Consider the following 16,948-nt stretch of genomic DNA (forward strand, 5'->3'; position numbering starts at 1 on the left):
ACATAAAAGGTAAAAAACTCACAGCTACTTTGATTTGCATTTCTTTTTATTATCAGTGATCTAAGTCTTTGATATGGCTGTTAACAGATTTCATTTCTTTTTGTGAGAATTGTTTTTTCATATCCACTAATCCAATAAAATAGGGTTTGGGATCAATATTTGTGTTAATTTCATATATATAAGTTGGATATAAACTCTTATCAAGAATATTTTATGCAAATATATTCCCCCATTAACAGATTTCTTTCTTATCCCAACTTTGCTGATTTTGTTAGTTGCATATAACTAAATAATCTTTTCTATTTTTTGTGATCTATTCTATTTCCCCATTTGGTCATGAATTCTCTCTCATCTTGTAATTGCAGAACATATCTAATATCCCATTGTCTTTTAATGACATGACCTTTTATTTTCAAGTCAAGTTGCTAAAATATTTTATAATTATCTAAATCCAATTATCCCTTCCATATCATGACTTTCCCCAAAGTGGTTTCGGTATGTCACGGGTCAGCATGAGAATTTAAATGGGAATTTGAAAAGAAGCAACAGATGACACATGAAGACCAGCAGGTAACAGAGAGCCTACGACCAAATATTGAACCCAAATTTTGCCATATAGTACCATAAACACCCCATAAAAGGAAAAGGAAAAAAAAATCAGACTTTTTATCTGGTACAAAGGGAGGGCCAAATTTTTTAATGTGGATTTCTAATTTGTGAGAGCATCACGATCGTAACCTTTGTGATGTGGAAGGGATAACTGTAATAAGTCAGATGACAATGAGAGTCATATATTGATACTAAGTCATTTTAGATTTTAATTATAAATATTTTGATTTTTATGCTTGAATTCTTTCCAGATCAGTTGAATATTTCCTTCTCCCCTACCTCCAAGTATGGATCTGGAATGAGAACAGAATCAACTACATAGTGTGGATTGCTTTTCCAAACTTAAAAAAGTACCATTTTGGGGGCAGCTAGGTGGCACAGTGGATAGAACACCAGCCCTAAAGTAAGGAGGACTTGATTTCAAATCTGGTCTCAGATATTTAATACTTCCTAGCTGTGTGACCCTAGGCAAGTCAATTAACCCCAATTGCCTCAGCAAAAACAAAACAAAACAAAATAAAAAAACATTTTCCAAAAATATTTGTGTTCTCCTGATATTTAATTCTAACAGATATTACAAACAGATATTACAAACATAGCCTATCAAAAGCACCATCAGTCTTTAAAGGACTAGTCAATAGAAGATTCATATAGTTCTAGAATAGATAGTTACAATATTGCCACTGAATGAGATTTGAAGGGTTTTTAGAAGTATCTCTACCACCACTGATATTGGTACTCAAAATTCCATAAGAAATACATTTCTTTAGGTTAAATTAAATATTGCAATGTCTTTGTAGTCCTTTTATAAAATTCAAATATTTCAGCTTATGAAAAGTATTTTTTCTAAGAACATATTTCATATTCAAACAGTTTTCCAATAACAACTCCTGAATTTAGTGAAAATGTAGACTAATGCTATTAATAACTATTAATAGCAGATGTTTCTGCTATTGTTACTCACAGGTGAGGACAGTAGGCATTAGTGCAGCAAACATGAGGAACAACATGGAAAAGAAGAGGAAACCAGAGTTGCTCAAGACTTTCTTTGCCTCATTTCCAATTCCTAAATATAGCAAGCCTATGAGAAGTCCAATCCCAATGTGTGATGTGATCCTTAAATGTGTTAATACCTAAAGGAAAACACATTTTACTCTTGTTATTTTGGTTAATTTTGTATTAAATTCATTATAAAATAAAAAACAAATAGGTAATAATGAAATTTTGTCAGTAACTTCTTGTACCATTTAACATTTTATTGTTTAGATTATCATTTATATATTGCCCTCAACATTCAGCTTAGGTATTTTTTCCTCTGTGATGCTATCTGTTCTGCTCTGGACCTGATTCAGACCAGCATCCACCGTAGAACAAAATGATGCACTGTGGATCATTAAGCAATTAATTAAAAATTAACTTATTTAGTTATAGCAAGAGAAGGATATACAAAAGGGGAATGTACTGAGAATACTTTCAAGTTGATTAAACTGAACAAAAGTATCTTAATTGAGTTGTTCATTGTTATCTACTAAGCATTACAGAATACTTAGTATTCCTTGTGATTGCTTTATACTGGAGTATAAAGTTAGGGAGTAAGAGGTGCAAAGTGTGAGGATAGAGGATATGGGGGAGGAAAAATAGACTAAATAACTGTAGGTGGAGGATTATTTGAATGGAACATGGATTTGGGGTTCCATTTTTGTAGAGATTTGATGATGGAAGATAGACTAACTCTTATCCATATCAGATTAAGCCGAGTTCATTAATATATGCATATCTTCTCAAAATTATAAGCAGCACCTTAGAGTTAGTTCATTAACATAATATTGTTTTTCTGGAATGTTTTGCTCTAATTGTATATACCTGGAGCTTTTCTGAAACTTAAAAATTAAAGGCAGTTAGCAGAACCAAGATACTCTTACATTAAGGCCTAGATAGCTAGCTTCCTTTAATTTGGTGCACAGTCTCAGGATATAGCCTTAGTTAATTTATGAGACAGTTTGCAGGAAACTGTTGTGCTATGTTAATTTATGGGACAGTCTGGAAATGACTTCTAGTTTTCCTTTATAATTTTACTTCCTGACATCATTATGTAATGCTAGCTCTTTATAAAATTGCTATTCTAGCTGGTGGAGTATCAACACAGTATAGTATTAGCATATGATTGAAAAATTCATGTTTTTAATCACTTTCATGAATATAGCATTGAATGGGGATGAGGCTCTCATATAAAGAAAAAATGGAAAGATTGCCTTCAAGTTTATAGTTTTTAGGAGGTATGATCATTTACTCATGAAGGGCATTTTGGTTATAGAGAATGGCAAACAAAAAAATAAGGTTGGGGATAACAGAGTTTCTAATTTATGGGTTGCAAAGAATACCCTGTCAACTTTTGTTTCCTTTGGTTTCAAGAACTTATCTCTAAGTGTAGAAGCAGCTTGATAAAGTATATAATTTTTATTTTATTATAGGCTTTCCAGTTTTTGAAAATGTATGTTTACTTAGAGACAGAATTTCAATGTACCTCCCTTACATTTGGAACTTGAAGTGCCTGTGGCTGTACTTCCTCCCCTTGCTCTACCAAAGTATGAATGTTTCTCATCTCTTTAAATAGAACATAGATGGGTAGAGCTTCCATGCCAGTATTAATCACAACAGATAAAGATTTAGTAACTATTGGATTTTCTTTTATATAATGGAATAAAATGGTAGCATTTAAAGAATGCTTAGCATTTGGGTGGGTGGGTGGGAAGGAACTCTTCATTGGTTAGCAAGGAAATTGTGGCTTGTGTTCATCTCTTATCACTGAGATGTCTTCTGTCACTATCCTCCATCATTGTTTCACAATATAGGAGTCAGCCTTTGATGGAATTCAGTTAGAAATGGATAAGAATAGAAACAAAAACTAGAATTATGTCTCAATCTTATTGTTATTTTATGCTTAAAATAACTGCTTTTTGTAATTGAATAAAAACACTAGGATATAAGAACATCTTTTGTAGGTTCACTGAAATAACTTTTGAAACAAGATGCATCCAGGGTAATGGGAATGCTCTCTTCTTCAACTAGTTTCCCACACAGTTTTGATTTGTTCCACTAATGCTTTACATCTTAAAAACATTTTTTATTCTATATAGCTTTGAGAATAAGTATTTGGTGTAGTGCAATCTCATAAAATATTGCTATTAAATTTTTATGGATCAGTGAAATGTGATTATGTCCATCATTTTTGTTTGTGATAATGTTATAGTTCTTTACACTTTATTTGTTGAATTTGCAAGTATATTTGAAAGTCTCTATCACATGGGGACTTATTACCTGTTAGTTTATTCAAGTAAATTAGCTTCTGAATAATAATTTAGTTCACCAAATTGTTTTGTTGGCTATTCAGTGGATGTCAAATATTTGCAACCTACAGTGATTTGTAGCAGCTTTTCCTGTTTCCTTGCATGATCTTCTTTGATCAAGAAGCCTGGTTCATTAATATATAATTATCACTATTATCATAATCACTGTTGAATTTGGTAAATTATATAGTACTTTCAATGTACCATATTCAATAACTCTAATATTCTTCCTGAAAGATCTAACATTTTAATGTCAATATATTTGCATTGATCTATAAAGCTTCAAACTCATGGAATAGTATAGTATAATAGTTGAAGAATCAGATTTGTGAATCAACAAAAGGGGAATTGGAGAGAAGCAAAAAGATTATTATATATTGCCAAAGATGACTTATGTGCAAAAAAATGACATTGAAACATCATCCAAAATAGATATAATCGGAAAAGAAGGCAGTCTATCATATAGAAGGGATGAAGAATAATAGAAAAATAGGACTTGGTGAGAACAGCTGACTCTTCACAGGAATTGTAAACGTTGAACTGGAAGTAAGACTAGTGGTCTAGGAGTGATATGACTCCCACAGCTTCTTTGTCCATTTGACTTTTGGTTTCTAATCAGTACTTGCTACTGAAGATAATAGGGAAGATAGGCTTCCTCTCCACAATGATTTCATATATCATTAATGGTAGCACATTTGGTGCTTTTGGGGATACTGCTATTCACAAGGCTTTTTAGCTCAAGATTTCTGGATTTTCTCTTTTAGGATCTAATGTGAGATAGTATTTCAAATAATAGTGATAGTGGTTGTTTGACTTCAGTGGAAAATATTATTCTCCTATCTCTGCCTTTAAAAGCCCTGCACTTCCTAGGATGGATAGGATTTGTCTATGTGGAGTAGAGGGAGGGAAGAAAGGAAATAATCCCAATGAACCATAATTAATGAGCTAAAAATCAGTCTCCTTGAGGCTTCTAAAACTTCCAATTACCCTAGTTAAAGAATATAATTTCTAGAAATCATAGAGTGAGCATAGGGCAGCTAGGTGATAGAATAGATAGAACACTGGGCTTGGAATCAGGAAGATTCATTCTAGATGTTCATGTCTGACCTCAGAAGCAGAAGTCATTTACTAGCTGTGAGATGCCAGGAAAGTCATTTAACCCTGTTTGCCTCAGTTTCCTCATCTGTAAAATGAACAGAAGGAAAGGATCACTTCAGTATCTTTGCCAAGAAAATCTTAAAGTGAGGCCATAGACAATTGGGCATGATTAAGCAATCACAACTGGAATGCCTATTCAAAGCATAGAAATATTCTGGAAGACATTATTAAAAAGATACAAATAGAATTTTTTTTTTTTTGCATATGAGCAAAATAAAGTAGCCTTACCGAATCTCTCATGATGCTGAGAAATGTTCTTTTGAAGAGGATACAGAACTGAGTGAGACAGCTAGCTGAAAAGCTGTGACAGCCTTCAGAAGAAATGGAGTTCTGAAGAAATTAAAGAATACAGAAAGTCAAACTCCAAAATGAAGTGTTTTAGTTTGTTTGCCAAAATGCCACATGTACCCGAGTATGCAATATAACATTCAGTTTTCCCATTTGTTCCCATTTCAAAAGATTGAGATTTCCTATTGAAATCCCTTAAATCATTTTGTCTACTTTACCTCTTCAGAGGCCCGGTGCCAAAGAAAAGGGTTCAAGTCAGCATCGCCCCCAAATTCTCTCTTGAATTCTGTGTCGCACATACCCTCCCGCACAGCTCTCACCAGGCGACTATTTTGATCACCATATTCACCAGATGCAACCTCCATTACTAGATGAAATATTTAGAAATGAAGTTTAGTCACAGTATGCCAATAAATATTTAGAGATGTACCAACATCATTTGTATACAAGACATTTCACTACTACAAAACAGTGAGATTGCTATTGTGGAGGAAGGAGGAATATTGTGTATGTTTGAAAACAATTATGTTATATATGTTAATGTAATATAAACAAATATTAATAGTAATATTGCTAAAATTTTACATGTTACTATTGTTATATTCATCTTGTATTAAAAAATAAAAGTCATTTAAGTAATAGAAGATATTGGAAAGGTAGGCAAAAAGAGCTGTCAACATATCCTTTCTCAAAGGATTTATTTAAAGATACCTATTTAACACCTAATTCTTTCCTTTCTCATGGATGGAACCTAGCAGCTCATTCCCTTTTCAGGGTGTAGTTTATCCCTTTCCAATTAACTTAATCCTCTCAGGAAAAAGCAAAGATTTCTATTCAAACTTCAATGCACAAAAAAGTATCAACCAAGAAAAATATATAAATACAAATGTTTATGTTTTATTCCCTTCTAACCCGTGATATTTCCTGAGCTTTCTATGGTTTGAGATCTTTGCCAGACCTACACAATTAAATATAGTTTCTCTCAGATTTGCTTTAATATTTAGACAGTTTAACCTTAGCCCTTAAATTACATCTGAACTTCTCTTTGTCTTTGTCTCTATCTCTGACTCTCTCTCTGTCTCTTCTCTTTTCTCTCTCTCTTCCTCCCTCTTTCCCTTCCTTGGTCTCTGGTCTCTATTCTTGTCTCTTCCTTTCCTCCCCCCATCTATCTTCATCTCCCTCTCCAAGATTATGTGAAGTTTAGATTTTAAATGTCATTTAAAAAATATATCCAGCAATAAAATGGGGTTAAACAATTCCACAAATTAAAAACAATGCCAAGAATTGTTTGAGGACATAGTTACTGTTATAGCTGATTACTTAATAAGAGGATGAGAAGCAAAACCAAAGAGAAAAACAAAAGCCAAAAAATAAAACAAAATGATGACACATTTAGATTAAGTATCAGGGCAGATATAAATGACTTGAGAATTCAAAAGAGAATCTATCAAGGCTATGAAGTTTAATTCCCTAATATCTAATTCTTCTTTATAGGGACATGAGTTATAGCCCATGTTATTTTTATCCACTGTGGGAGATGTCTTTATAGGCAAAAATCACTAATATGTTATTTTCAACTCAATAAATAAAGGACCAACTATTATATTTGTGAGAATATTACCATGTCCTTTGACATTATCCTAGTGAACTGTGAAAGCTGTTTCTCAAGATGGAGACAGTTCTGAAGAGTGAAGGTTGGCTGTGCTCCAGAACCAGGTTTCTTTCTCTATAAGTGGTTTACATGGAGTGGGACCTTTTCTATGTGAGATTAAGTTGAGTCCACCTTGGTATTGAAACTCCCACATAAGGTAATTTAATAATCCTAAAGATGTGGTTGGTTAAGAAGTTTTTCCTCATTTATGACCTAGAATGTGAGGTCATTTGTCTTGACTAATCAGGGCAAAGATGCAGCCTATAGGCCCCTATATAATTCTTGTCTGTTATCTGGGCCTTGTTTTTCCTTGCCTAATTGCTTGTGGGGAGGGAGATGCCCTTTCCCGTGAGATTGTAATAAAATTCCTTTTTGCTTTTGCCTTGAGAAATTTCCTTAATTTATTTGATTTATTTGAGCCGGTGGTCTTGTCCCACACACTAATTTCTAATCAAATCATTTAATTTGTTTTGAAATATAAATGTCTTTTGTAGTCTCTACATAGTTCTCTATACACACCCTATATTTAGCTAACACTAAGCTTATCCTGTTAAAAGAAAATATGTGCATTTAGTATGAGTTTGAAATATATTACCAGCCATAATTGAAAATTTTTGTGCCTTAGGCAACCAACAGAACCTTTCTCCCTCTCCCCTCTTTCCTTCCCCCTTGGCAAACAATTCTTAAAAGTGGACTTCATGGGATTAGTGACAGGAGGTAGAAGACGGAGATCTCAATATTCCACAGCCAGCTCTGGAAAAAGCCACTTTACAAATAATATTTCATTTTGTCCTCATAACAACTTTGAAATTCTGGTTCTATTTAATCACATTCTGCATCCATTTATACAAATATTTCCAGATTTCTTAGAACTCATGTTTCTCATCATTTCTTATATTACAATTTTATTCCATAACATTTATTAACAATAGCTTGTTCAATCTTTGAATCCTTGAGTTTAAGAGCAACCTGGAGTCAGAAAGACCTGAGTTCACATCTAGTCCAGAAAAACACTAGCTATGTGACCCAGTTTGCCTCGGTTTTCTTATATGAAAAATGAGCTGAAGAGTCTCTGCCAAATAGGATAACAAGTGGAATAACAGAGTCAGACATAATTTAAAAAATAATTTGAACAATAAAAATATGTATCACTTCCCAATGTTATACTTCAAATGGTTTATTCTTGTCTTAATTTTATATGACCATTCATTTTACTCTTTTCTGTTTGTTTTGACTCATATTGCCTGTACTTGAAAGTTTCTAGGCAGTTCTAATCTTTCCATCAGGAATGCTTGGAAGTTCTCTATTTCATTAAAGAATCATTTTCTCTCCTATGATTATACTCAGATTTTCTGGATAAATTACTCTTGGCTGTAAGTTTTTATCCTTTGTCTTCTAGAGTATTGTGTTCTGAGCTCTCTTCTTCTTTAGACTGATAACTTCTGAATCATGTGATCTTGACCATAGCTACTCTGCATTTGAATTCTTTCTGACTGTTTGCAACATATTTTTTCTTTGACCTCAAAGATATGGATTTCTGCCATGGAGTTTGAATTTCGGGATTTCTTTCAGTAGATAATCACTGCATTCTAATAATAGACCTGAGAAGTTTTTGTTTAAAATATTGAAATGTGATATCTAGATTCTTTTTATTTTTTGGTCATGACTTTCAGTAGTCTAATGAATCAAATTATTCTCAGTTTGTTTTTCAAGTCAGTTGTCTTTTTTTTGAGATACCTTACAATTTCTATTTTTCCAGTCTGTCTTTTAACTATTTAAAAATTACTTCTTGTTATTTCATGGAATCATTAACTTCTGTTTGCTCCATTCTCATCTTCATAGGATTTATTATCTGGTTTAGCGCCTCTCATACCAAGCTTTCTATTCCATATCTAATACTTTTTTCTACAACACTCATAATTTTCCAATTTTTCTTCTACTAATTTTCTTTATATAAAAAATTTTAAAATTATTTTTTAAGTCTTATTTCATCTTTTCCAAGAATTCTAATTGAATTTGTTCCAGGCTGTAGGTTAAGATAAGGGCTGGATCTGAGAATTGGGCCTGTTCCTAGGGTCAGAAACACACAGTTGCTGCTTGCTTCTAAAGTTATTTCTTGCTAAGGACATAGTCTAGGGTGCAAAGAAAATACTCTTTTCCCTAGATCACAGGAAACTAGCTGCTGATTTATAATACTATAAATCTATCCTACACAAGTTTGGGTCCCTCTTTGTTGAATGTAGAACCTCTTTCTGCTTTACTGCATAGCATAGAATTTCCTAATACTTTCTATCTTTATTTCATCATATGAAAAGATAAAATGAATAATTTTGATAACATTAAATTAAGTAGGGCTTGTACATACAAAACCAATGCCAACAGAAAACTGGGGTAGAGGGAGAATTACAGCAAATTTCTCCAATAAAAGCATAATTTCTCAAATATAAAGACATCTGTATCAAATTTATAAGAATACAAGTCATTCCCCAACTGATAAATGGGCAAAGGATGTGAATAAGAAGTTTGTAGATGGAGAAATCAAAACTCTCTTTAGTCACATGAAAAAATATTCTAAATCACTCTGGATTAGAGAAATAAAACTGATATAACTCTTAGGCACCATTTCACACTGATAATATTGGCTAATCAAACAGAAAAAGAAAATGACAAATATTGGTGGAAATATGAGAAAATTGGGACACTAGTACATTGTTGATGGAATGTGAATTGATCCAAACATTCTGGAGAGCAATTTGGAACTAAGCCCAAAGGACTATCAAACTATATATAATCTTTGACCCAACAATACCACTACTAGTCCTGTGTCTCAAAAAGATTTTAAAAAGAAAGGGGCCTAAAGGTACAAAAATATTTATAGCAGGTCTTTTTATGTCTAGCAAAGAATTGGAAATTGAGGAGGTACCTCTAAATTGGAAAATGGTTAAATAAGTTGTGGTATATGATTGTGATGGAGTACACTTTGCAATAAGAAATGATGAGCAGGATGTTTTCTAAACCTGGAAAGACACAAGAACTGATGTGAAGTACCAGGAAAACATAGTAAAAATATTGTAGTATAATCAACTGTGAATAACTTAGCTATACTCACAATGATCACAATATGACTAATGTGAAAATATGTTTTGCATGATTGCACATGTATAACCTGTATCAAAATGCTTGCCTTTCTAATGAGGGGGGAGATGAGAGAAGATAGAAAGGAAACAATTGGAACTCAAAGTTTAAAAAATATAAAAAATGTTTTTACATGTAATTAGAAAAAATAAAATAATGAAAAAGTGAAAAAAGTGGTACATAAATAATTAGACACCACTGAAACTAAATAAAAACAATATACTCGTTCCATATTTTTTTGTTCTATTTATTTTGGCTATTGTAACCTTTTTGAAATTATGTATTGTATTTTTTTTTTGTCTTATCTGACCTCCTAAATCTCTCTTTGCCTTTTTCTTTTTTACTTCTGTCATTCTTTGACTTTTCCCAATTTCAGACTCGTTTTTATGTGAATCTTTTATTATGCAAAATCACTTGGAAAATTATTTTCTAACTGCTGTCTACATTAAGCAACATCAGGAAAATCTGCATTATACTTTTTGTAAGGAACAGACTCTATAGTAACTTAATATTACTATCAAGGTCTTCTTTGCTAGACTCAGAAAAGTCTTTAGCCATTTCATAAAAAGAAGCCTGAATTGAGCACTAGTGGCCCTGGGTTTGTTCAGAGAACACTTTAATAAGGATGTAAACTAATTATTTTTGACAAGTAATTACTAATGTCAGTTGCTTCTTTACTTGATATATAAAAAACCAACAACCCTGAATATTTCAAGTTAAGAATAGAGTGATAACCTTTTAGCAAACCAATTTTTTGAGGGATTAAAGTTATTGCCCTTTAAAAAAAAAACCAAAGCAAAAAAAAATCTCAAATTATCTTGTTAGATCAATAAAGGGCTTAAAGTATACTTTATCTAACTTTTCATTTTTTTAAAAAAAATCTCTTTTCATTTATACTAAAAGCTTTGGTCAAGTAAAAAGGGACACTGATGCACCAGATCTTTGGGAGCAGTAATTTCTAGGGATTTATGAAACAAAGTTATTAAGCAAGAAAGAGAGAGCTCTTCACTTCTTCCAAAAGTACCATAGCTCCAAGCTTATTGTTCCCATACCTTCTACTCCATCAAAAAAGTTTGTATAGCTAGGTAGGGCAAAGCTTCCAGGATAAGAAAATCACTTCTTTCAGATGCAGAGACTTCAGATAAAAGTACAAAGATCTGAAAAAGTAAATGCTACTCTTATTCTTTTCCTTCCCGCTGATTGGAATAAAAATGAACAAAAGAGAGGATTAATTTTTGTACTTACCAAAATCTGCTGGGTTGTGGTAAGTTGGACAGTTTAAACCTAAATCTCTCAAGTAAGGTACTAGATTTGAAACTCTTCCCCGGTATACACATTGTCCTTGACTGAGCACATAAAGCTGAAAGAAAAAAAATGAAATAATATAAGAGAAAGGAGAAGGAAAGATGGTATAGTGCTTTTTTTCTTTATGTAATGAGGGTTTGAAAGCTCTTTTTTGTACAAGTGCTTATCTTTACATGGACTTTCAATTTTCCATAAAAAGTATTAGCGAAACCTTAAAGGGATAAATGCCCCAGACAAGAAGAGTCAGCAGATGGACTGGTTTTTGTTCACTTTAATATAGCTTCATATTTCTCTTTTGAAGTAGCTATATGAAACTGTTTCACTGGAAAATAGTATGTCAGAAACTCAGCATAGACCTACATCTCACACCCCATACCAAAAGATGGCAAAAAGTGACCTACATGATGTAGGCATAGGAGAGCAAGGAACAATTTACTTATCAGATATTTGAAAAAGGGAGAAATTTATGACCAAAGAGGAAGTAGAGAACATATGAAATGCAAAACAGATACTTTTTATTACATTAAATTAAAAAGGTTTTCTACAAACAAAAGCAATACAACCAAGATTAGGAGGTAAGCAGAAAGTTGGGAAACCCATTTTTACATCCAGTGTTTCTGAAAAAGAATCATTTCTAAAATTTATAGAAAGAAGAGTCAAATTTATAATAATACAAGTCATTTCCCAATTGATAAATGGTCAAAGAATATGAAAAGACAACTATTTCATCTCATACAATTTTATTTGTTGGCTCAATTTGATCCAACTCAATCAAACAAATGTTTGCCAAGGTATTCTGACTTTTAAAAAATGAGTTGATAGAGATAAAATTAAAACTATAGTTATAAACAATGCACCATCTGATATGTCAATAAAAAAGACAATAAATGTGAATACAATTTCAGAGAATATATCTATTGGGTAAAATGATGTGTACCTGATCAAATAGCTCAAACAGTTTAGCACTGGGTTGGTGGATTGTACAGATAATTGATCTGCCCCCCTGTGCCAAAGCTTTCATCAATGAGACAACTTGGAAACAGGAGGCACTGTCCAAACCACTGAAAGAGAAGAAGAAAAAGATCAAGAAACATATGGATATCTATCAGTAGTCAGAAAAACAGAAGACTGAGCTAAATGTTGAGAGACAAATTCTTCCATTTTTCTGCTGTAGGAAGGTCAGCAGCCTCAAGTGTAATGAAAATATATTCTAAGAACCATTTTATGCCTTGTTTTATGAATATTGACATATTCTATACTCTCCTGATATCTTTTTTGGCAAAATATCTGATGATTCAGAAACACACGCCTAATACAGGACAGAGAACATTTCAAGCAATCCTAGTATGAGAAGATGCTTTAATAACTTTCCAGGAAGGCCTTCAAAAATATATTACAAATATTTTTCCTATTATAGTCAGTATGAGGTTAATATACATGTTTTAAATTTTAGCAGTGCTCTATGTGCAGATAAAAGTTCATTAGATGCATTTGATGACAAAGGATCATAACATACAAAGTCTGCTATTTGCTGCTGGGAATAAGGAATACTTAGGAAGCCATTTTTTCAGTTCAATCCTCAGACCATCAACTATTTCCTACTTTCCAAACATCATTATTTCTATATCTAGTCTCAGTTCTGTAGTGACAGGCAAAAAGTTAATTCATTGACCGGTGGTATTAATAAATTTATACAGTTTACAATCCAGTATATGACCTATCCTGGCTTCCCTACCCTAGCACTTTCTTTTCATCTTAAACCTCTCCCTTTCTCATTCCTTCTATTTCCTGGCATTCATTAAGACATAGTGCCTTTCTAAAGATATTATTTCTCTCAATACTCTTTCCAAGACAATTGTACTTTCAGTCATACCCCAGCTCACTGGTTATAGTGAGATGATTATAATACTTCTTGTTCCCCAATGTCTCTTCCAGACTCTTCCTCTGCTGTCTTCACTCAGCTACTTCTCTTTTGAAGACTATACTAGTCATTTTATCATCTAATCCAGATACTAGTGACATTCATCTATCTATAATAAGGATATTCTCCTTTTCTCATGACTGGCTTACCGCCCTCTCTCTTCGGTCTTATACAAGAGGATTTCAAGATACATATTGATGCTTACTTAAATATTCTAACATATCAGTTCTTCAATCTGCTTAATTCTAAAGACTCTGCTATTCTACTACACAGAAATGTCTTTGATTTTGTCAATACTCATAAGTATTCTATTCAGCTATACACAGAAATGATAGCTTTGATTTTGTCAATACTCACAAATATTCCATTCCCATGCTTATGAATTTCAAATTTTTTTTATCTGATCATAATATTTTAACATTTCATCTTATAATACAGAATGCTGCATTGTGACTTGCATTCCTATCAACCCTTTAGCTCCTTCCCAAGCCATCCCCTTTACACTGGCTCTCCTTCTTCCCATTTTTGAATCCCTTAGTGAACCAAATTAACTCTATAGTGTTCTCCTCTTTAAAATCCCTTGCCTCTTGTCCTGTCACTATTCCCATTTTACCAATCTGAATCTTGAATTAATCTTACCATTTATCTCCATTGCACCCATTCAGCTGTTGAATGAAGGTGGAGTAAATAACTAAACCATGCTTATTGGGTCCACCACAAATTTATGCTCTCTAATTTAAATAAGAATGAGAATTATTCCATTTCTAGAGGCTTTCTAATCTTTCTCGTCTCTCCTTGTGCTTTCCCATACAACTCTTTGCTGAAGATCTCATCGCATACTTTAATTTAAAAAATTATGCCATTCTCTGAGATCTTCCTCTTTTCCCCAACTTACATCATTCAGACAATTATTTCCTCTTTCATTCCTTTTTGCAATAAAAAGTTGGTCCTTTTCCTTTCATATCAGGAGTCCTTAAGCTGGGGTTCATGAATTAAAAACAGATGATTTTTGGATAACTGCATTTCAATATAACTGTTTTACTCGGTAATCATATATATATTATTTCACACATTTAAAAATATTATTCTGAGCAGGGGGCTACAGATTTCAATAGGCTGCTAAAATGGTTCATGACATACAAAAAGGCAAAGATTCCCCTATTTTATGTTCAACTTTAGTTTCTGCCCATCTTCTCCATGATCATTCCTATTCTCCTTATCTTTGAACTTTCACTATTTATTATTTTCTTCCTTGATAGCTTGATAACTATAAACCAACCCATCTCAAGAAAAGATTACCATGATTCTCTATAGATATCATTCTATATCTCTCATCCCCTTCAAAACCAAATTATTTGAGAAAGCTGCCTAACTAGTTTCCTTTGCTTTGTCAAACAAATGACCTGGATGATCACTATGCTTCTTCCATGTTGTATTTATGAGGTTCATTTTTTGAACCCAAATGTAAACTATTTAATTTCTCTTATCATGCTTAGCCAGAGCTCTGGTCTTTCAAGATCTTTTTAGATTCAGATTATATCACCTAGGATGTTAGCTCTCCCTCCCAGCTTCATAACACCTGTAAATGGATTATATACCTTTAGCCAAGTCATTTATAATCACATTAAATAGGGAAATATAAAGCAGAACTCTTTGTGGCAACTGTACTTGGGATTTATGCTGGCTTCTGTTCACAGTTATGATTTGCTTTGCACAATGTACAAAAACATTGGATCTGGAGTCAGAAAAACCTGAGTTCAAATGCATCCTCATACATTTTGTAGTTGTGTGACCCTGGACAGATCACTTAACCTCCATTTGCCTCAGTTTTCTGAACTGTAAGATAGATAAGAACTTAGAAGATTGTTGTGAGGATCAAATGAGGTATTTATGCAGCATTTAGCACATAGTAGGTACTATATAAATGCTTATTTCCTTTTTTGCCCTTCCCTTAAAATTAATTTAGAAAAGACTGATATAAGGAATACTTTGAATAGGGATGAATTCATAGACATAGCAAAGTGAACTCATAATTTAACTTTAGTATTACCTTTGTTGTCTTTCATAAAAAAAGTCTTAGTTACAACAGATTTTTCTGACTCACCTAGTGGGTTCATCAAAGAACATGACTGGTGGATTGTTCACCAATTCCAAGGCAATGGCAAGGCGCTTTCTCTGGCCTCCAGAAAGACTTCCTGTTCTTGTGTTAGCACAGGGCAACAGACCTAATGCTGTCAGGATCTCTTTCACCTAGAAGTTTAATTCAAAAATATAAGTGCCATTACCACATTCAAACTATAATATTTGCTAAAGTCAAAACATAGGAAGCACAATTAAATTACTCAAATTATTTTAAATACAAAGGTCACTTTTCTATTTCAAAACTTTCAAATTAACCTTCTTATAATATAGGTAGAGTATTTAAAACTCCTAAAAACAGCTGCAGAATCTTCTCACTCTCCACATCAACACTGATGCACATTTGTGAATTGTACATATTTCTTATTTCAGATCAGTGTCTACAATTTGATTACTCATGCAAAGAGCTATTTATAAAAAGTGACAAAAATAAAAATAGAGCCAAACCATTTAAAAACACCACCACTTACTCTCTTAATAATCATACATGTCAGCCCCATAAATCAAATATCCCCATCTTATTTCCCTCTACTCTCCTGTTGCTATCTCGGTCCCCTATTCTATTGTTAATAAACTATCCTTCATGTTGGAACTGTGTCCTTCCTCCTGGAAATTACTTTGTATATACACAACAGAATATAAACTCCTTAATGGCAGAACGACCTTGTCTTTATATAGTCAATACTTAATTAGATGTCTGGCATACATTAGGCACTTAAAACATGCTTGCTGAATTGAACTGAAATGGAGTTTACCAAAGACCTGTCACCTCTCATTTTTATCTGCAAAGTATCATATCTAGGTAAGCTGCCATAGGCAACTTTAATAAGACACTGCTAGTGTATAATATTTTATCACTGTTCCTATTAATGTAGGTCCTTACCAGCTGAGCATTCCAGGTACTATTGTTTGAGTTCAATTACTTTATTTTAACTAGGAGATAGGTTAATGGAAAACAGAACTCACAAGAAAGAATATTACTATTTTAGGTTTCTTAATTATTCAGGGTTGGTTGGCACAAAATGTTTTTTTTAGTGATAGAATGCAGAGGACATTTCTAAACTATATTTCATTAATATAGGACAAAATAGGAAAAGGAATGCCAACAAGTCAGATCCTGATTCTTATTGCTAAGATTTTTTTCCTGTGAAAATGCTAATAAAGTTTCTTCCTTTCTACTTTATCTTTCCATAATTTATTGGTTGTAGATGAATTAAATAATTAGTTTCTCTTCACTAGATTCATCTGGGAAAGAATTTATCAAATAACTATCAGAGCAATTTGTTTGTATCTAATTATTTTATTAGATTATCTTCATGAAGAATGGATGATTGCTTATGTAAAAGTTTCACCTTCCTGAGAAATGAACATATATTGTATATCTGAGATAACAAA

The 16,948-nt window shown here is 32.7% G+C and overlaps 1 protein-coding gene across 1 annotated transcript in view; it reads right to left on the reverse strand.

The window, feature by feature from the left end:
- Positions 1 to 16,948, reverse strand: part of ABCG1 (ATP binding cassette subfamily G member 1) — an 88,104-nt gene that overhangs the window by 18,124 nt on the left and 53,032 nt on the right. The window contains exons 6-11 of the mRNA XM_051990576.1: positions 15,519 to 15,664; positions 12,431 to 12,554; positions 11,434 to 11,548; positions 5,621 to 5,769; positions 5,343 to 5,444; positions 1,574 to 1,742 (exon numbers count right to left, since the gene is read on the reverse strand). Coding sequence (XP_051846536.1) covers positions 1,574 to 1,742; positions 5,343 to 5,444; positions 5,621 to 5,769; positions 11,434 to 11,548; positions 12,431 to 12,554; positions 15,519 to 15,664 — 805 coding nt within the window. The remainder of the gene's footprint in view (positions 1 to 1,573; positions 1,743 to 5,342; positions 5,445 to 5,620; positions 5,770 to 11,433; positions 11,549 to 12,430; positions 12,555 to 15,518; positions 15,665 to 16,948) is intronic.

This window comes from Antechinus flavipes, chromosome 3 (assembly GCF_016432865.1).
Source record: "Antechinus flavipes isolate AdamAnt ecotype Samford, QLD, Australia chromosome 3, AdamAnt_v2, whole genome shotgun sequence".
Classification (NCBI taxonomy): Eukaryota; Metazoa; Chordata; class Mammalia; order Dasyuromorphia; family Dasyuridae; genus Antechinus; species Antechinus flavipes.